At 30.2% G+C, this 21,292-nt stretch overlaps 3 protein-coding genes across 3 annotated transcripts; 1 reads left to right on the top strand and 2 right to left on the bottom strand.

Moving 5' to 3' along the window:
* Window positions 1-1,323: 1,323 nt before the first annotated feature.
* On the top strand, window positions 1,324-4,625 carry LOC107909362 (probable vacuolar amino acid transporter YPQ1). Its single transcript, XM_016836848.2, has 12 exons — window positions 1,324-1,644; window positions 1,735-1,777; window positions 1,916-1,942; window positions 2,260-2,358; window positions 2,484-2,587; window positions 2,694-2,865; window positions 2,952-3,056; window positions 3,216-3,311; window positions 3,417-3,437; window positions 3,528-3,586; window positions 3,668-3,758; window positions 4,364-4,625. The coding sequence occupies exons 1-12, from the start codon at window positions 1,421-1,423 to the stop codon at window positions 4,466-4,468; spliced, it is 1,146 nt and encodes a 381-aa protein (XP_016692337.1). The 5' UTR covers window positions 1,324-1,420; the 3' UTR covers window positions 4,469-4,625.
* A 4,228-nt stretch (window positions 4,626-8,853) lies between these two features.
* LOC107909363 (probable galacturonosyltransferase-like 1) lies at window positions 8,854-10,331 on the bottom strand. The gene has a single exon (XM_016836850.2). It carries the CDS (start codon window positions 10,246-10,248, stop codon window positions 9,154-9,156), a length of 1,095 nt encoding a protein of 364 aa, XP_016692339.2. The 5' UTR covers window positions 10,249-10,331; the 3' UTR covers window positions 8,854-9,153.
* A 7,387-nt stretch (window positions 10,332-17,718) lies between these two features.
* On the bottom strand, window positions 17,719-19,275 carry LOC107909364 (E3 ubiquitin-protein ligase RNF185). The gene is made up of 2 exons (XM_016836851.2): window positions 19,061-19,275; window positions 17,719-18,616 (listed from the first exon to the last, which is right to left on the bottom strand). The coding sequence occupies exon 2, from the start codon at window positions 18,612-18,614 to the stop codon at window positions 17,925-17,927; it is 690 nt and encodes a 229-aa protein (XP_016692340.1). The 5' UTR covers window positions 18,615-18,616; window positions 19,061-19,275; the 3' UTR covers window positions 17,719-17,924.
* Between the last annotated feature and the right edge of the window lie 2,017 nt (window positions 19,276-21,292).

Genomic DNA, 21,292 nt, shown 5'->3' with positions numbered 1-21,292 from the left:
AGGCCATTTCATCTCCTTTATTATCTGCCATCGAAAATATAACACTATCTACCTTATCAAATTTCCTCTCAATATCTACAAATGGTGACCATGGTCTCATCAAAGATTGTAATGTTTGGTAATTTTCTTTATAAGCTAATATTCTAAGTGTTGGTTCACAATTAACTTCAAACTCGATTATTTATGTTTCGATTGTTGATATCACATTTCTTTACTTCTAATGTTCATGTAATTTTCAGGGTTAATTCCATCAGATGCCTCTAATTATGATTCAATTTTTAAAAATTTTCAAAGTGTTGGTGTTATATCAATTAGATCTTTTTGTTAGCTTGATCATTAGCTTCAGCATTTAAATGTTAGCTTCGATTTGATATAGAACTTATTTAAAAGGGATAAATCTCAAAACTATAAATGAACTTTGATTTTGGGAAATTTTATACATGAAAGTTTGATTTGATCCAATTATCAAAAATTATTAACACAATGATTGATATAGCATATCATTTTATATTTATATATATTACATACACAAATAATTATATCTATCCAATATAAAAAAATTCGATGTATTTATTTCTTTAAATGTGTTTAATTGAATCAAACATAAAGTTTCATGTGTATATATATATTTGAACCACAATCAAAGTTTCATGTGTATAATTATACCAAATTAAATTTCATGTATCAAATTACACATTAAATCAAAATTCATATATAATTTTGTGATTTATCCCTGTTTAAGACACAAAGATAAAATTTTCAACACGTTTATACCAAACACATGAACAATTTAAAATTTAGATTTGACACGTTAAAATATTGCCCTCCTAATTTTAATGACAATTTTTTTATTTTCTCTAACACGTTAAATCTAATATGATATTTAAAATTCAATCTACATATTTTAAATATACTCTAACAACTAAAATGTCACACAAACGAAACAACTTGATTAAAACATTACTAATATTTTAAAAATTCAAACTACAACCTAAGGGATAATTATTAATTAACCCTAACTTTTATGTAAATTTGTAGATAAATTTGGACCGTTAACTAAGGTATTACTTGCATGCAATACTGACACAGTACAGAAAACATGAAAATGAATATAAAGTAAAGCATATCCATGGATAATGAATATGCGTACCAGAAAGGCTTCCTTTTCACCACCATGAACTCCCAACAAGACAACAAACAAATGTACAATAGTTACAAATTGGTGTTCCATTCTTTTTAGTAATAATTAATTATATAAAAAAAAAAGAGTAAAAATCCCACTTTGTTTTTCTGCTATATAATAATAAATGGCTCTACTATCCACACACACACACACACACAAAAAAAAAAAAAACCTTCACCAACTTCAACACTGTTTCATCATATTGATAGTTTCTCTGCAAAAGAAAAAGCATTGTCAATGTCTCAACCTTATTGTGTTAGAGAAAACAAACCCTGTACTGGTTGGGTTCAAAGATACTTCAAAGACTGTCTTTGTAATTTAAAAGATGAATTTTCTTTTGGGTTTGGGATTATTAGTTTGGTTTGTTGGGGTGTTGCAGAGATCCCTCAAATCATTACTAACTTCAAAACCAAGTCTGCTCATGGTGTTTCCCTCCTTTTTCTCCTCACTTGGGTTGCTGGGTTCGGTTCTTTTTCCTTTAAAAAAGCATAAACTCACCAATTTATTCATGTTTGAAACCATTAATCTCCTTTGTTTTTTTTTTCTTGCAGTGATGTGTTTAATCTTGTTGGTTGTCTTCTTGAACCTGCAACAGTGAGTTGTGTTCTTTAATTTTTTTAAATTTCCTCCATGTATATGGTAATTTCATGTTTTATATAGATATATATAGATATATGTATTTATTATGCTTACTGGGTTTTTCTTTTTTTGGTTCTTGTTTTGTGGATGCAGTTGCCGACTCAGTTCTACACAGCTCTGGTACTATTACATGTGACTTACATTTTTCATTTTCCTAGGTTTAAATGTTTTTCCATTTCATGTTAAACCCTTCATTTATTTCATAATTGCAATTCAGGACTATTCTTTGAATAAAAAGATGGCCCAAAGTCAATCTATACCATGGGTTTATTTCTCAAGTTGTCCTAGGCCCCACTATGCTATTAACCCAACATTTAGAGTTGGGTCTCATTGGGATTTTAAAAAACCTTAGCCCTCATTCCATATAGGACAATTTTGAATAAAGTAACGTTTTTTACTTACGAGAAGCTAATTAATTGTGTGGTTTTGTACTTCAGCTCTATACAATAAGTACGGTGGTTCTAGTGTTGCAAAGTGTATACTATGATTATATCAACAGGTGGTGGAAATGTAGACGGATTAAAACCAACGACGTGGTACACTTTACACAACCTTTGACATTGTTTTTTTCCTTTTTAATCCCTGTATTATAGGAAATTGTAATAGAATTAAACAAGACATGATTTCATATGTTTTGTTTTTTTAAAATGTAATGTTATAGGTTGAAGATGAGAAAGAACCACTGAAACCTGGCAAACATGAACCTGGAATTCCCATACCTAAGTCCTCAAGCAAACCCCATCCTCGTAGGGAATTTTATTACACGTACTATTCTTTTAACTTTTTCATTTTTTCTAATATATAATTAAGGTATCTTTTGTATCTATTTTACTGTTATTCCTGATTATGTACAATGTTATACTATTTTCAGGTCAGCTAGATCTCTGGCTGGTAGTGGCACTCCACCTTTCCGGACATATTTGAGGGTAGCTAAAAGTGGTCCTTCAGCTATGGGACTCGACGGTGATTCGTCGTCCGATGATGAAACGGTTTCGGTTTTGTCCAAGAAGTCTGGAACTCAACCTAGGCCGATCCCGAGAGCCGTGAGTGTCAATTCTCGAACTTGGTAAATGATTTTCAAACTCTTGAAAGATTGATTGAATAACAAAGATATATGATGGTTTTTTAGGCTAAAAGTTATGGCACATTTCTAGCTGCATCACTCAATTTGCCTTTTGGAAGTAAGGCTTTGATGGAAGTGAAAACTGGTTTTACCAATAGAAGGCTATTACAGGTATGATCCATTGATTCTACCTTAAAATTCCACAAAAATTGGTACATTTAGATTTGTCCGCGTGTCAGGTTATTGGCCAAATCTGAAGATTGAGAGAGTTTTTAAAAATTTCAATTAAACCTCTCAAAACTTAATGCCACATTTTACCACTGGTCACAGGAGCATAGTATGGAGCATAGTGCATTTGGACAATGGCTGGGATGGCTAATGGCTGCCATATACATGGGAGGCCGAATCCCTCAAATATGGTTAAATGTAAGCATCGAATTTCCAATAAATAAAACTTAGTTTTTTTTTTTTGGATATATAATCCCCATAAAATTCCCAGTTTCCTAATCAAAATCGTTGTTTCTTTATCAGATCAAAAGGGGCAATGTGGAGGTAACACTCTTATTATAACAATTTTCTTTCTTTTGCTTTTAAAATGATTTTTTTTTTTTTGCTTAATGTCTGGAAAAAAAAATTCATCAGGGATTGAACCCTCTCATGTTCATCTTTGCATTGATAGCTAATGCAACTTATGTGGCAAGGTTTGATCTTTAATCTCAGTGTTCTCCATTTTTATTTCTACTTTATTTAAAGCTTCGATTCATTAATGGTTGCTTCAACAGTATTCTAGTGAGAACCACTGAATGGGGACCCATTAAGGCAAACATGCCATGGTTGCTTGATGCTGTTGTTTGCGTGGCATTGGATTTATTTGTATCCTTTTCTTGGCTCATTTTGGGTTTAATTTAGTACAGTTATAAAGTATATGTATATAGCAACAATCAAATCTTGAAATTAGTTTGGAGTAGGGAAGGCAATGGGAAGAGGCGAGGCGGATTTTTGCTTACCTCAACCTTGCCCCAAAGGTCGACTAATCTGCTCCGCCCAACCCAACCCGACCCGACCCGACTCAGACCCTTAAGAAAAAAAATCAACCTCGAACCCAAATCCAAAATTTAATAGGAGATCCAACTCCAACCCGATTCGTTTTGAATCGAATTTAATTTAATTGTTTTATTTTTTATTTTAAAGCAAATACAATTATATTTTTAATTGTTTTAATTTTTTTATTTTAAAGCGAATAAAATTATTTTTTTAGTCTTTAAAAAACCAATATCACTTGATGGGCTGTTTTTCCTTTTTCCAAACATACACAAATTTGATCAACGTGTATTTTTAATATTTTTTTCCGTCATATTGGAGTTGATATTTTAATGTTTAAGAAGATAATTGAGTTTGTAAAAAGATCAATTGGTCTAAAAAATTATACTTTGATGATTCAACTGCAACAATAAAGCCTTAACATTGTTTACAAACAGATCATACTGCAGTATATTTACTACAAGTATTTCAGACAGACAGACAGCAGTGATGGAGAAGATTATGGAGACTACAAGGAAGCAAATAAAGAAGTTAACCCTTGAATTTTACATTTTGCAATATCAGCTAAATGATTCAAATATCTTTAGAGTAATCACCTCCCTACTTGATACCATATAGTTGTAATGTAATTGTAAGCTTTGCGTTTATGCAGGAAGACTAGTTTTTTTATCAACAAATTGATAATTTTGTTCCCCTCAATTCTGGATTCAAATTATTTTGAGTATTTAGTTTAAAGTTCAAACTTTTCAATCTGGGTCATTATAGGTTCGAATCATTCAAATTTAAAGCTTGAGTTTAGTTTTGGTCGAAAAAGTTATAATATATTTTTTGGGTTGAAGTTTAGATATCCATCACTGACAGTTATGACTAATCTTCTCATTATAAATATTTTTTAAAGGGTAAATAACTAGTCACAAAATATGCTCTATTTTTATGAGTTAAAATCGAACCAACTTCAGATATGAAGTATTAAATTAAAACGCATTTGATGAACCTGACATCCCCCACCTCCCACCCTCCAAAAAAGTTTATTATACTTTTAAGTGAGTGATTCCTTCATGTTCTTCTCACATGGAAGCTCCTTTGTCATTGAAACATGGTTTCAATTTTATATTGTTACATAAGATTTCAAAGGGTAACTTCATTCATTGACTTGACTTCATTCAAAATTAGAGATTTGCTATATATTGATAATATATTGCAAACCAAAGAGTTGACCTCTAGTCTCTAATCCCAATATTATTAAAACGATCCCTATGCAAAAGTAATTAATTTTTTAAAAACTCAAATTTTCAATCATGTTTAACTCATAAATAAGAAGAAAATATGTTTCAGCGCACTCGAACTCACATTTTTTTTATATTAACAACAATATCTATATCAATTAAATTAAGACTTAATCGGCGTGAGAATACAATTATTGATTTATAAATATATAATTTTATATATGATCATTAAAAGAAAATTTATAAAGAGAGTAAATGGGAATCAGACAAAAGTGAAACTGCAGCCACTAAAAAAATGCAAAAAAGACAAAATAAAAAAATAAAAGGCTTTTATTTATTTATTTATTTATGAGTAAAAAAGTCTTTAATACTTTAATTTAATCTTTTCTTTTAAAAAGAAGTCAAAATAATATCAACATGAAAAGTAGATAACGTGTTTACCCATCTAATTAATTAAGCTTTTTGTTTAATCTCTTTTTTTTTTCTAATTTTCTAATTTGCATTTTAAATTATTAATTGCTTAATAAAATTATCATACTTTTTTTTGTCTTTCCCCCTTGGTTCTGAATATCAGTTCAAATAAATTTAATTTTTATATGATTATTTCATAGCATCTTTCATCATTGCAATCCCATTAATAAGATTTAATAATTTGATCTTTTTGATTAGCACATGAATTTATGAACTAATTTCAGACTTATATCAATTTTAAAGAAAAATGATAAGAGATCTATTTAATTTTAGCTTTGAGAATCCAGCGCTGCAAAAAGCAGAAAATTGGATATTGAAAATTGAAATAATTTGCCACTTGATTTATTTTTCTGGGAAAAAGATTACCTACTTTACTTATTTAATTAATTAAAAACTCTTGCAATAGTATTAAAATTATAATTTGTTCCGCAAATTGAGTCTTTGTTTGATTGGCGTCGATATAGTTGTCCGTGCATAAGGATGTAAGTTAGAGTGTGTTGAAGCATATTATCCTCCTATTTAAGGGTTCAGAAGAGCCTATGAATAGTTCTAGATATAAAAAAATTATAATTTAGTCCTTTTAATATCCTCAAACTCATTCACATACTATAATTTGATCCCTCAATTTATGTAACGTTATCAGCTAATTTAAATAATTATCATGGTTAATTGATCCAATTAAAAAGATAATGTATTTTTTTCTTAAGAATATTCTTTTAAACTCATTTCACTAAAATGATTTATTTTAACCAAAAGTATAATAGTGTTAATTATTTGGTCCAACTAAAGATATTATAAACACAGATATATCAAATCATGTCAATTTTAAGCATAATAAAAATATCAAAATTTAATTTTTTTTACAATAAAATATAGCATATTTCAGTAGTTGTTTGGAAAATCAAAGTCCCAAAAGAAATTTATAAAAAGATATTCTAATTTTGTACATTATTGACTTATTTGGGTGGACTCTATAGTATGGAATCAATATGTTTTTTTTTTTTGCTTATATATAATTAAATTTATATATATTTATATATGGTAGTTAGTGAAAGATTGCCTAACTTTAGTTTGATATTTTAATTCCCATTATAGTAAAAAAAATCCCAAGTTGCCTTTACAAAACATTAAAAGAAGTATACTTAATAAGTTTTTAATAAGCATTTAGCTTTTGTTTTGACATAGGCATAATGTATTCTTACTAATTATTCAAATTCACAATCACTTTCTTTTACTTTATGTTAATCATTGGATTAATAATTTTTATTTTTCAATTAATAACCAATATAATAATATTATTTAAATAGTTATCAACATCGAATTTCAAGTAAAAAATTAGAAAATTTTAAATAACATGTTTTGACCTGATAATTAAGGTATTTACTATCCCAAATATAACCTGAGTTTGAATCGCACTAGTCACATTAGATTTATCATCTTCTTATAATCACCAAATAAAATGTAAAAATTTTACATGTTTAGTGCCTTTTCTAACTAAGCCCCATGTGATTAAAGGCAAAAAAAACAAAAAGGAGTTGCAAGGCTTTGATATATGTTGTCGGGACACCATAAATTTTGCTAAAAATATCAACTTAATTTGTGGCTGTTAGTAGAGAATTGGGTATAATGGGAAAGTTGAATATAGGGAAGTCTGATTTTTTTTTTTAAGAAAATTTTGAAGAATGGTATATCGAAAATGAATCGATTTTATTTTAATTAGAGTTTTATCTCTTAATTTTATGGAGAGTTTGAGTGCCTAAGGTGATAGCATATTTGCTCATTGCTGTTGTTTAGGGGCATAGGTCAAATCCTATCAAGCACGAATGCTCACGTCCCTTTAGTAGGTGGTTGTGCACCACAGACGATTCAATCTAATGAAGCACTCCTGTTTTGTTGAACATGTCACCTCTTCAAGCAACTTCAGGCACTTGGGCTCTCCCAAAGTTAAGAGACAAAACCTCAATCAAAGACAATACCGACCTATTGAGGAGTTCGTTGGCTCACAGTAGACGTCACTTCGAAAACTTCTCTAGAAAAAGTCGGTCTTCCCTCAGTATACTTATATATGTACCAATATCTTATATTCATTTTTTTTATGTATAAACCACAAGTGTCCTCGTCCATTTTACAGCCTGAGTATAGTCTTGTTCGAGCTGAAGGTAGTATGCAGGTAAAGCTCTCTCTACAATGTGTAATAAGATACAATATAGTTTAATGTTTGACTTTGGCTAGACAAGGCACCAAATGAAAGGGAGAAAGAAAAAAAGATAGAGCTAAAGATGGAGTAGTAGTAGTAGTAAATATATGTATATGGGAGAAATCTACTTACATTAGTATTAAGTTAATTGTACACTTAATATTTTAACGATTCAACTATTGAAGCACATGTCATGCATGTAAAATTTAAAACCATCCGATATTTTTATCATATCGATCTAAAATATTGTATATATTAATATTTATTGAATGGTTGAAAGTTTTTTTTTTGCATTAACAATAATTAATTATTTTAAATTTACGTCAAATTTGACATACATGATTTATATGAACGGATTATGAGATATAACAATTGAATTGTTAAATATTAATTGTATAAAAATACAAAAAATATATAATTATTTTAATTTTAGACTGATGTAAATAGAGAGAGTTTAAGATGAATAGTAGTAAAATGTACATTGCTATTCCCATGATAAAGCTTTCATTACATTAAAGTACAATGTTGATCGCATAATAGGGTATATAGGCAAAAACTAGGAAACCAAACAACTCAAGTTTGTCTTAAATGGTGGAGTAAAATAAGGTGAATTTCAATTCAGACCAGACATTGCTAGGCTCCAACAACACCATTATAGCTTTTCTAATTTTCACAATCAATGTCCTTGATTTTTGCAAATTATTACCATTTAAAAAGATGAAATATTGATGCAATGATATCAATTACTTCAACAAGAAAAAAAAAACAAGAACAAATCAACATTAAAAGCTTCCTACAAGAAAAAAAAACCATTAAATTATTGATTTGAAAATCAACAAGTAGCATTTTATATGCACGGCAAATTAGCAAAAATTAATAGCTCAACTCCTCGATCTTTGAAAAGTAGGGGACAGAATCACAATTAAGCCAACAAAAAGAATTTAATTTATATGCAACAAATTGATTGGAGTGGCTTCTTAGTTTTCCTAAAGTAAAAGACAAACCAAAGTAAAGTAGAGGGACTAAATCATAATTAAACCAAAGCACCAACAAAGCTTTTGATCTTTAATTTCTGTAGTAGGCATAACATGTATTATATACTGTCTTGAACAATACATAGATAAAGAAAAGAAGCAAAGATTGTATCAAGATTGTTAATGTTCACTGCTATAGAATCATATATGAACATATATCTCCAAGAAAATTTATCTTAAAATTTTCCACTCAGATCCATTTTTTTCCTCTATAAGTTCCATGGCATCATTGAAAGAAAAAATCTCAGCCCAGAAAAAGAAAATTATTGTTGAAAAAAACATATACTAATCATAATTTTTTAAGATTCTAAAGCAAAGGGTGTTTGTAGCAAATCATAAGGAGCCCATAAAGCATCTAAAGGACATGGTCGATTAGCATCAAGTCTCACCCATGGCTTCCCTTTACCACTCCAATGTAATAAACTAACCCGACCCGGATGTAAATTTCTGCATAATCCTCTATAATTGTCACCTCCAAGCCCGTGTTGGTTCCATCTATGATCAACAGGTGCTATGGTGCCTGCAAAGACGAGTAAAAATGGTGGCAATGAACCTAACTCGTAGATCCTTATTCTTTTTTGAAGCTCCATCCATTCGATGATTTTGATGGTGTAATCACCTTCACGCCATTTTTGTAAGTCTATGACCATTACACCGGTGTTGAAGTAACAAGGTTTCCGGCCGGCGAAGGTTAGGGAAAGTGTGGGGTTGGACCAGAAGGTTGGGGTGAAGTATGAAGTGAAGTTGGCGTTGCAATATTCCGGGGCGGCGAGGACGGTGTTTTCGTCTAGTGGGGTGGCGGCGAGTTTGGCTATGTCGTCGACTAGGACGAGGTCGGAGTCTAGGTAAACGATGTCGTGTATGCAATGAGGGAGGAGATCGGCGAGGTAGTTCCGGGCGTAGTTGAGTGGGGAGTCGAGTGCTGACCGGATGGATGTTGAGATAAGGCCGGACACGACAGAGGAGTCGTACGGGTAGATTTGGAACTTAAGGGAAGGGAAAGAGTGGGTGATTGTAAGGAGGAGGTGACGGTGGTCGGCGGTGGAGGTGGAGACGAAGTGGAAGAGGATGTTTTGAGGGCAAGAAGAGTGTTGCAGGATGGAAAAAATAGCTGCCATTGAACCACGCAAATAGGCGGCATCGAGGGTCATTGCTACATGAACAGCTTCATGGGAACACATTTCATTTGTGGTGCCATTAATGGAAGGACAAGTGGGTGCGTTATAAAATTGTGGAGCTTCTTTGAACTTTTGGTCATTATTAGTGGTGGTTGTAGCCGAGGAAGGGGCGGCATTTATGGCGGAGATGAGGAGGAAAAGGAGGAAGAGGTGGTGACGGTGGTGGTGGTGTCGGTGGGGGTGATTTGGTGGGATGACTAATGCAAATTTGGACATCTTTTGTTGGTGGGAGTTTAGATTTTTGGTTTTTTAAGCTTTTAATATAGGGGGGAAAGGGAACACATCAATGATTTCTAATTTCTTTTGTATTTTCAACTTTGAACCCAAAATAAAAAACCCCACGTTTGGGTTTAAAATTTAAAAAAAAAGTTACTTCTAGGGACCAATGGTAAAATGTTTTTATTTTAATCAAGCTATTTTTGTGGATAGTGAGAATTAGTTCTTGTAATGATAAAATTAAATAAAATCGATGATGAATATATATATATAGATACGAGTGAGGTTAAAATCGAAAACGAACATTAAAATTATTAAATTAAAATTATTAGAAATATGAAAATTTGTAATTTTATAAATAATAATATTTTTATTTTTGTTCTTTTATTATTGATTAATTTAAGTGTATTGATAATTACATTTTATGTATTTTAATGATATTCAACATACAATTATGGAAATCTAAAATTTATGGATTTGATATTCTAACGGGTTTAATTATAATTTTTTTTCCACTCAGTCGATACGAATTTATTAATAAAAGAAAGACGTTTGTAAATAAACAAACCATTCAAACTGAAGCACTTCCGAGACTTCTAACTCCTACGCAAGCAAAAAAACAAATAGCTGAAAAACAGAACTCAATCATCACCCCTAAACACGGCAAATATATAAGCATAAGAGTGAAACAGGATAGAAAAACACTCACCACCAAGCTTTAAAAAACGCAAGTCTCCTCACCCCTGCAGTAGCAAGAGCATTAATCATTTCATTACCATGCCTATAAACAAATACAAAGTGTCGAACAAGTTGAATCAAATCATTCAATAGCTTTTTATTTTCAATCTAATGTTAAATTTTGATAATGTAAATCAAAATGTGGTAACTTGGAGAATTTTTAATGTCTAAGAAAAGGAATTGCATTAAAAAACTTGAATGTAGATTATGGGAAAGCAAACAAAAAGACTAATTATTGAAGTTGGATTTTCCTCCAAAATTCAAATCGCAAGATCTTACAATAACATATCAACAATTTGATTGAGCCATCCATAGCATACCATTTTCTTGCTCTCAACAGAAGGATTTTGCAACTATAATCTAGAGACGAAATCAAAAAATTATTTTAGGTAAATAATAATAAATTAGAATAGAGTGTAATTTTATAATTATATTAATTTGTGATTTCATAGATTTTGAAAAGATTATATAATCAATTTACCATTTACAAGGGTGTCTTTGGCGTTGTGTTAAACCCGTCGATTTTCAAAATGTTATGCGACAAACATATATTATCATATGTAATACTATATAAATTTGTTAATTCCACATAATACTCACAACCCCCATTATTTTAGTTAATGAATTCAGCAGCTACCAATTGAGTCACAACTAGAATTTCAAAATATTTGAAAGGTATATGAATTAAAATTTATCGAATTGGAGAATAGAGACTAAATCTATAACTTACACATAATAAGGGATTAACAGCAAAATTTGACCTAATAAATTTGACTGACACTATCTGGGTTAGAACTAAAATTTTTAAATTCGAAAAATATAGAGACTAAAACTAACTCAACTAAAGTATAAATTTTAAATTTGCAACTTACGCATGATACAAGTATTAATAACAAAATTTGACCTAATATAATTAATAATAAATATAATTATTATATTTTTTTAACAGATGACTTATTATAATTCACTAGTCGTGTACTTCGACTCATAATCCCAAACCCTTAAATCAAACAAAAAAAAGTACTTAAGTATGCTCGATCTATGCTAAAACTTATTTGTTTTTGTTTATTTCTATCGCGACACAATAAACTTAACTTACGTTAAGAATAGATCAATTATTAAATTTTGAGCGAAAATTTCTTTTATTTATTTCTCTTGATAGTCTTTTTTATTGTTATAATTACAACGGTGTCAATTCACTTAAGATTTGATCGAAAATTTTGAAATTTATTTAATTATTGTGTTAAATTTTTCTTTTTCTCTTTTTCTAACATGATCCAGATATTCCGTAGAACATTTAATGCAAGGGACCTTGGTGTCTCGAAAATTTATGTGAAGGTATTTTAAAGAAAAAAAAACCAAAATTTGTGTAAACGTGAATTAAAGGGTGACATTGACAAAATGAAAGTTGCCACATGGTGGGACCATGAAGTGCCACGTAAGCTAGACATACCTAAATAAGGAAGAAAGTTGGGCCCGATTGGTGGAAAGTTTATTGTCCTAATAAAAGAGATAGGGACATGGAAAACAAGAAAATGGTGGGAGGTGCATCTTTAACTACAATTGGGTAAAATATGGCATAAACCCCTCTAATTTTATCAAATTTAAAATTTAATCCTCACAATTAAAAAAGTTGTAAAAGTAAATATTTTTACCCTTTTTTTATGTTAAAATTTTAGTCCAATCGATCAGTGGCAGTTTGAGTATTTTTTATAAACATTTTCTTATTATCAAATATGTTTACTGAATTTATAATAATTTGCTTCCGACAATAAATTTTAAGAAAATCATAACAGCATCAATGATTGGATTAATATTTTTAAATGGAGCTAGAGACAGAATTTAGTCTCTTAAATTTTGATTATTCCACAAGCTCTTCATGGATATGGATCAAAATCGAATAATCAAAATTTTAATCCATTTTAATTTAATTTAAATTTCATTTGGTTTAATATGAAATTCATTGATTAAATCATAATTACAAAAAATTATATTCTAAACTTGACATAATTCAAGCCATAATTCACTCTCTCGTCAATATGTTTAATTATAGTATAAAATTAATAATTATTACTTTCATAATCATTTTATCAAAACCATTGCTTTAATTAAAAGATATCTTTTTTTAGACTATAATATTCAGTAATCACATTTCTTTTTAATTAAATCTCAAAATGAGCCGAATTTAACCCCTAAACAAAAAGGCAAAATTTTTTCAAAGCTATTTTTTTATTCACAATATTTAAACTCGAAATCTTACTTATAGAATATCAAGCTTAATTTTTACCATTTGATCTTACGCATCGGTGAAAATAACTAAATTTAAGGATTAGTTAATTATAATCAAATTATATAACATCTTATAGCTCAAAGAAAGGACTACACATGCTAAAAAAGGGACACTTTAATATCATTATGATTTTAATTTTTTTTTTTACAATATGCACGGTTTTTACTAGAATAAATCATTATCACATACACATCACAAATGGATAATCCGTGCAACTCGAATCCACAACATAAATTGTGTGATGAACATCCATGATCAATACATATGTTTACTTGCATAATCATGTTTTGCTCTTTCCAATATATATGTGTGCGTGTGTGTCATGGATTAGTTAAGGGATTTTTTTAAAAATATTTTTAGTCTATTTTATAATTCATGTTCGAGGTTCAGGATTATTCTCCTATATTCAACTTTTCGGAATATTCAGCAAGTTTAAGATTCAACTTTTTTTTTATCTTAAATTACAAATTTTTTATATAAAAATAATAGAAAACGAAATTATGAAAAAATAAATAGAGAAAACCATATCCAACCATATCATTGAATAACATGCACGTAGATAGACACATCACATGGTTCTCCAAGAAGTGATGTATGCTTACTAACTAAAATGATGGAGAAATGAAAGCATCCATTATTAGAGTTTGATTGAAGCAAAAATATGTTTAAACCAAAGGCATAAATGCATGTGCCACACATGCCAAAAACTCCCCACACACACACCCTTTACTTTTTTTTTTTTTTCAATCTACTTAATACTCGTTTTATGGTCTATGTTCGAGATTCATGACTATTCATCTTAACAATATCATTCTTTCCTATTATGATTCTTTTCTTATTTTTTTTTATATGTTTCATATTCGTTTCATGGTCCATGTTCGAAGTTTGTGGTTATCCCTCCCAACAACGTTGTCTCTAATGTTCAAATCTGTGTTTTATTTTTACTAATATGATGTATCTTACAACTACACCCAAAACTTGTTAATATGCTTTTCTTATTTAATAATCCCATTTTATTTTATTTTCTCTTCTAAATTTTTTATCATTAAAAAAATTATATATACAAGAATTTGTATAAATTTATACCATAATAATGAACTATAGCCGAGATAGGTGAAGACGAAGGAGGCAAGTCGAATTACATTTGACACCCCAAAATGAATTTTTTGACTTCACTCTTGGTAGTTGACATCTATAATCTAGACTATTTTTTGAATTATGTGTGATTTTCATTTTTCAAATTTATTTTGATTAATTATTTTATAATACTAATAATTTCTTATATTGAAATTTATTTTACAATAAAATTTTAATATTTTATTAATAAATCACTTCGTTATCTACCAATTTCATTGATACTAAGATAATAATAATAAAAAAAAGAACAACAAAACCCCATTATTACTGACTTGGAACATGTTAACATGACTACAAAAAGTTTATAGGGTAAATTGCAGTCATGGTTACTCAATAGTTAGTGATTTTGTACTTTGGCCATCCAATTATTAAAAGTTATATTTTGATCACTTAATTATTCGAAATTGATCACTTGGGTCACCATTGTTAACTTGCCAACGGATGTCAACATGGACCATTAAGTCACTATTCTTCATATATATTTGGGTAAGCTCCACATAGTCACCCAATTATTAGTTAGTTTTCGTTTTGGTCTCACTACTATGAAAAACAAAATGATCACTAATGGATTGAAGACATGACATATTAACTTATAGTCTTAATAGCCAATTATTAGTAATCATTTTGAAACTTTTCATAGGCAGGTGATCACAACGAAAACTTACTAATAATTGAGTAACTAACAATGTATTTGAGGAATAGTGACTTAACCGTCCACGTTGACGTCCATTAGCAAGTTAACAGAGGAGTGGCTTAAATGATCAATTTCAAATAATTAAGTGACCAAATCGTATCGTAACTTTTCATAATTAGTTGACCAAAATGTAAACTTATTAATATTTAAGTGACCACGAGTGCAATTCACCCAAATTTTTATAAACAAAATTATTTATCACCGACGTCAGATAATAGGTAAAAACAGAATGAGTTGTAAAAGGAAAATCAAATTATTTGCTAGTTATTGACACTGCAAATTTCATATAGGCGGCATTCAAGTTTTGTACAGGTTCAGATTTTGCGTGTGTATTATAGTTTGAGTGAGCTTCCATCCGAAAACATTGTTGCAGATAGCAGGAAACTTAATGCAGCAACAATAAATTCAGCTAGGTCCCTCCTTTTTTGGAACTTATATATCAGAAAATTATTAACAACCCTTTACAATCTAATAAAGATACATGCATATACGACATTACATGGAAAGATATAATGTCTTGTTCCAATGTGAACCAGTTTACTCTTTTGGTCAAGTATTGTGACAGAACACTTAGTTATTGAAGCTTCATAGAAGCTTAGCACTGCAATGAAATTAGTTCAAAACAATAAATGCGAAGGAACATCATCTATAATAAAATTTACAAGTGGAACGAAGGTTGAGTGCTGAGCATTAAGGTGTGCATATTATCTTGTTAGAATCAGATCGAATCAGTTGAAGCAGAAACAGGTCATTGAAACGAGTTTTGAGTGAATTGCTAAAAGCAGTTGAGTTGAGCTAAAAAACTGGTTGAATAAGCGGTTTAGTTGGTTTTTTTCTTCTTGTTTTTTATACAATGATAACTTAAACCCTCAATGTTTACATATTTTGTTAATTTGACTTTTTCTTAGCTAAATTTGGTCATTAATCTTTTGAAAAGAATTAAATCATTTTTTTTTACAAAAATATTGACTAAAACATTAATTTTTTTATGATATTGGCGTGACAATTCATGTGACAATACATGTGTACTTCATGTTGACATACGCTATTTGTCTTATACGCCACATTAAAATTTATAAAAATATTCAAAAAAAAATTTTAAAAATTTCAAAACTCAATTAAAAAAGTTCGTAAAAATTCAAAAAAATAGCATGAACTACGAATTGTCATGTTTAAAAATTTAATGCTTTATTTGATATGTCTGTTAAAAACATCAGTTCAACTCTTCTCTAAAAACTAACAAATCGTGACAACAAGATTACTACCACTAGTTACTCAAAACATCCAACAATCATGTCCCTTTACGTGGCATTTCCAACCTCGATGAACCAATCATACCCTCCGACTCCTATCCTTGTCTTCAACTCTTTTACTTCAAACTCTCACTTTAAGACTCTCAGCCCATCGAGTGAATTGTCTTACAAGTCCCCATCCTCCTCAATCCATCAACTCTTTTACTTCAAACCCTCACTTTACGACTCTCAACCCACCGAGTGAACTGTTTTACAAGTCCCATCCTCCTCAGCCTATCAATAGATATGTCGGTTAGCTGAGGAGGAAAAGAACCAAGGGTTGCCTTGTTCTAAAGTTAAGAAAGATTAATCTAAAATAAATAAAAAAAGAAAAAAATGGAAATAATAAGACATTTTTCAGTTGAAAACTTATGGTCCAAGAAAGCATATAACCCTTTGATGAAGGCAATTAAGACCTAAAACGCAGGGTACAAAATTCATTCATATTCCATCATGTGGTAGGAGCAATTACTTTTCTTGAGTTTAATTGCATGATCAAACCAGAAGTACCCTATGACCAAGTTTCCATGGTATGATTAATGAATCCCCTACCCTACCATGTGGTACAAAACAAAAGGCATTATCTTTCCCATGTGTTAACATCAGAACCATCCAATCAATGTAATTGGTTCAACAAATAATGTGGTAAAAGTATCATATAAACCCCTATAATAGGAGAAAGTTTGTATTTTGACACTTCTATTAAAAAATGAGTAAATTAGTCCATGTATATTAGATCAAAGAATAAATTAATTTTTCTATTAAAAATTTCATCCATTTCTATTGCTAAAAACTGATCCCTAAATGTTAGCATAAAATACACGTGGCACACTAAGTGTTATTGTCTAGTTATTCTATTAACCACACCAATTTTTAACAATACAAAAAGATGAAATTTTTAATAGAAATGACCAATCTTTTCTTTGATTTAAGATACATTGACTAATTCGCTCATTTTTTAGTAGAGAGAGTAAAATACAATTTAACTCCTAGTTCAGTGACCTCTATGGTATTTTCACCCAAATAGTGTTCAAAACTATCATTCAATAGCATGTTCCTATAGACAAAGCACCAAATGGAGCCTACATATGAACTTGTGTTTGTATATTTTAACACAAACTCGTGTTCCATATGGTTATGTAATAAAAATCCAAAGATGTTCAATAATTTAGCTTATGGGAGACGTATATAGCTATTACCACCATGATTGGATCACCCAGAAAAAGCAAAGAAATAAGAAAACAGCTGTTCTCTTTTTATGGTTCTAACATGATTGACACCAAATGACCATTCAAGAATCAACACAATGTTTCTATGTATAGGGGGGAAACGAGCTAATTCCTTTTTTTATTTTGAAAAGAACGAATTAAGACGAGTGTAAGTTGTTCCTGAAGCTACAAATGGCAAAGTATTATATTGACAACTTCTTCTCGAGCTAAAACAGAATCGTCGATTCGGCTATAAGCATATATATACAGACACTAGATAACCAAGCTTTGTCTGAGCTGAAGCGGTTATACCTATTTCACCAATATAGCAGAGCAAGGACTACGAAGACCCCAATCAATAAAAGAAGATTCTTCAACACATTATCTGCTTGCTGTCCTCGAGTGGTTGGCGGCTGGGGAAACCAATGAGGATGACCGCCATGAACCGTATTGTACCCAAAAGGGAACCCCGAAGTTGTTCCGTACACAGTAGCATCTGGGAATCCATGGGACTGGATGTTAAACAATGATGGCAATAAGCCTCCAAATCCCATTGTGAAGTTACCGATCCTGGTGGTTGCCATTGGAACAAAACCTCCCATTAGTCCAAACCCGTAATTGCCAAATGGATTGGCTTCTGGGGGAGGAGGAGGAGGAGCGGTTGCTGGTCTTTGCCCTGTGGGACGGTTAGGGATTTCCATGCCGGGATACAATTTTGAACGTGGATCAGTATGGTTTTTGCCCCTACCGTAAAGTGGAACAAGTTTTTCCTCTTGTATGAGGGCTTTGCAAACAGGGCATTCATGGCAATGACAGTGATGGTGTAACCATCTGTATAGACACGGCCAACAAAAGAGGTGACCGCAAAGAGTGACGATCGGGTCTTGAGCTAACTCGAAGCAGATATTGCATTCAAAACCACCGGCATCGTTAGCATTATCAGTACTACCCGAGCAAGGCGGACTTGGGGGTGGTCTGCTTGTTGATTCCCCAAAACCGCTCGCCATTCCTTAATTCACGCAACACAATAAATCAAAACAATAAAAATCCAAAAACATAATTTAAAGGGGAAAATAAGAAATCTAAAATTCAATGGAATCAAAGATTACAACTTTCAAATTCAATCAACCAAACACACACCCAATTCCTAATTTTTTACCCAAAAATAAAAACCCAGAAAACTCGAAATGAAACTAACACCATAACGATTGAAATCCAAAAAAAAAAAATTGAATCTATTTTAACAATAGTTCATCAAATTGTGCCATAAACGACATTAATTATAAACCAAACAACACCATTTTATTAATCCAACAAAAGAAAAGAAACCCTAACCTAAATTCAGAAGAAGACAACAAATTCAAATCATAATCAATTAAACCCAGTAAAAAAAATCTAAAAACAAGATCTTAGACGTAATACATAATCCAAATTGGATAAAAATAAAACTAACCTGGGTATTGAAGGAACTGATTGGATCAATATTTTTTAATTATTTTTGTTTATTTTTCTAGGGAAAGTTGGGCAAATTTAGGGAAGAATCGAGGGTTTTCAAATTTCTACATAATTTATTATTTATATATTTTTTAATAAATTGTAAATTGCAAAGCAGAAAATAAGTAATTGGGCAGTGGGGGAAACGTTGTTTCTCACCTACTTTCCAAGCTTGACTAATTACTTTGACATGCGAATATATATAGGTTAAAATATGCTACAAGTCCCTGTATTTTACCTACATTTGGAATTTAGTCATTATACTTTTATTTCAGATATTCAATTTCTCTATTTTTTAGATTTAAAAATTCAAGTCTAATTAATAACATCGTTAGTTTTTTGTTAAATTTTTCAGTATGACATTTTGAAATTAAAAAAATCATTTGATGGCTATGTAAATAAAAAAAATGGGTTATAATGGATTTGTATTTAATAAAAGAATTTTAATGTGTTGATGATTGGATTTGTATCTTTAAATTTAAAAAATAGATAGACTAAATTTTTAGAAATAAAAATAGAGAGACTAAATTCTAAATTTATGAAGAGTACAAGGACTTATAACATATTTTAACAAAAAGTATTCTGCTCACATGGCACAATATTAGAGTGCTATATCATGACCTAAATTTTTTTTTGAAAACTTGTAGTTTTTATGTGATGACATGACAATTTTAGAATGTCATGTCCTTACAAAGACCAAATCTCGCAAAAATTCTTTAGTTTAGAGACTAACGTGGACCAAAGAAAAAGATAGGAACTAAGTTGAGGGACTAAATGCTACCTTATCCAAAAAAAAAATGTAGCTAGTTCCACCTTGGTTTCGACTAGATCAACTAGTGTGCACAATTCCAAAAGTAAGCTGGCACAGCAAATTCTCTTTTTCGCATCCATGAAAATTTCAATCTATACCAATCGCGTCGGTTGAAACATTTTACTTTAGTTGGTGCATGAATAATATTAAAAAAATTTAAGTTACTAACTTGTAAACGATAGATTTTTATTTGTGAAGCATGTGGATGAGTATTTTATATAATCGATATATTTTATATTTTAAATTTATTTAATCTTATTCATTTGATATTTGTAAATATTTTTATATACATATATTAAATATTTTCAAAAATATCAATAAATCTAAAAAGGTGCACTAATACAAACCAGTATCTATATGTACTAGTTCTAGTAAAAAAGCGGTGTCCATTGATGCAATTCTGAATACCTTGATATCAATATCCTCCTTTATGAATTGTCCGATTGTGAAGAAGGTTAATCCCAACAATGCAATTTGAACCAATTCTTCTTCTTCTTTTTTTTCCAAAAGTTATAAATATATCAACGGTCTTGAATCAATCATTATAAGTACTAAAGTGAATATTTAATTCAATAACTAACTCAATTCAAAATAACTAATTATAATAAATTTGGAGGAAAACCTACATATTTACAAAATGTAGGGCTCGAACCTAAAACCTCAAAATTTCTTAAATCTTAATCTTACTATTAAGCCAAAATCTGGCCAAAATACTTAGGAAGTAAATTTTATTTAGACTAAACTACACTCAAGGTCATTAAATTATTAGTAATTTTATGTTTTGGCCACTCAAATTTAAAGAGTTAAAAAATGGTTACTAAAATATTTGAAGGTTTTATTTAAGTTATTAGGTTATTAAGTTTTTTTTAAGTATTAAGTTTTTTTTAAGTCCGACTAGCAAGCTCCAAGTGACAATTCGACGATTGGTATGGTGAACTAGTACCTATTAGATGAAAATTGTTTAAATTTCGATTCACGTATTCATGAAGTTCAAAGTTGTTTCAAGAAAAAAAATTAAATTGCATAAAAGAAGGAGAATGAAAGCTTTTGATTAGTGCAGACATTGTGAACAAAAAAGGCCATACAACAATGATTTTAATAGACTAGTGAATTAAATGAAAACTTTCAAATACTTCAGTAACCATTTTGTAACTTTTTGAAGTTGGGTGACTAAAGTATAAAGTTACTAATAATTTAGTGACCTTAGATATAATTTACCTTTTTATTTACGAACCGTGGGTTGGACAAGATTGTTGGACTAGGAAACTCAAATAGGATTTAAGCTCATTTATATGTAAAACCTAAGAGGCAGAAGTTAGGCCAATTCTTGAGAGCCCATACTTAAGGTCCAACCCATGCAAATGAATCTCTTACACTAAA

The sequence above is a fragment of the Gossypium hirsutum genome, chromosome D03 (assembly GCF_007990345.1).
Source record: "Gossypium hirsutum isolate 1008001.06 chromosome D03, Gossypium_hirsutum_v2.1, whole genome shotgun sequence".
NCBI lineage: Eukaryota > Viridiplantae > Streptophyta > Magnoliopsida > Malvales > Malvaceae > Gossypium > Gossypium hirsutum.
The sequence above is the reverse complement of the archived record's forward strand: the minus strand, read 5'-3'. Positions and strand labels throughout refer to the sequence as shown.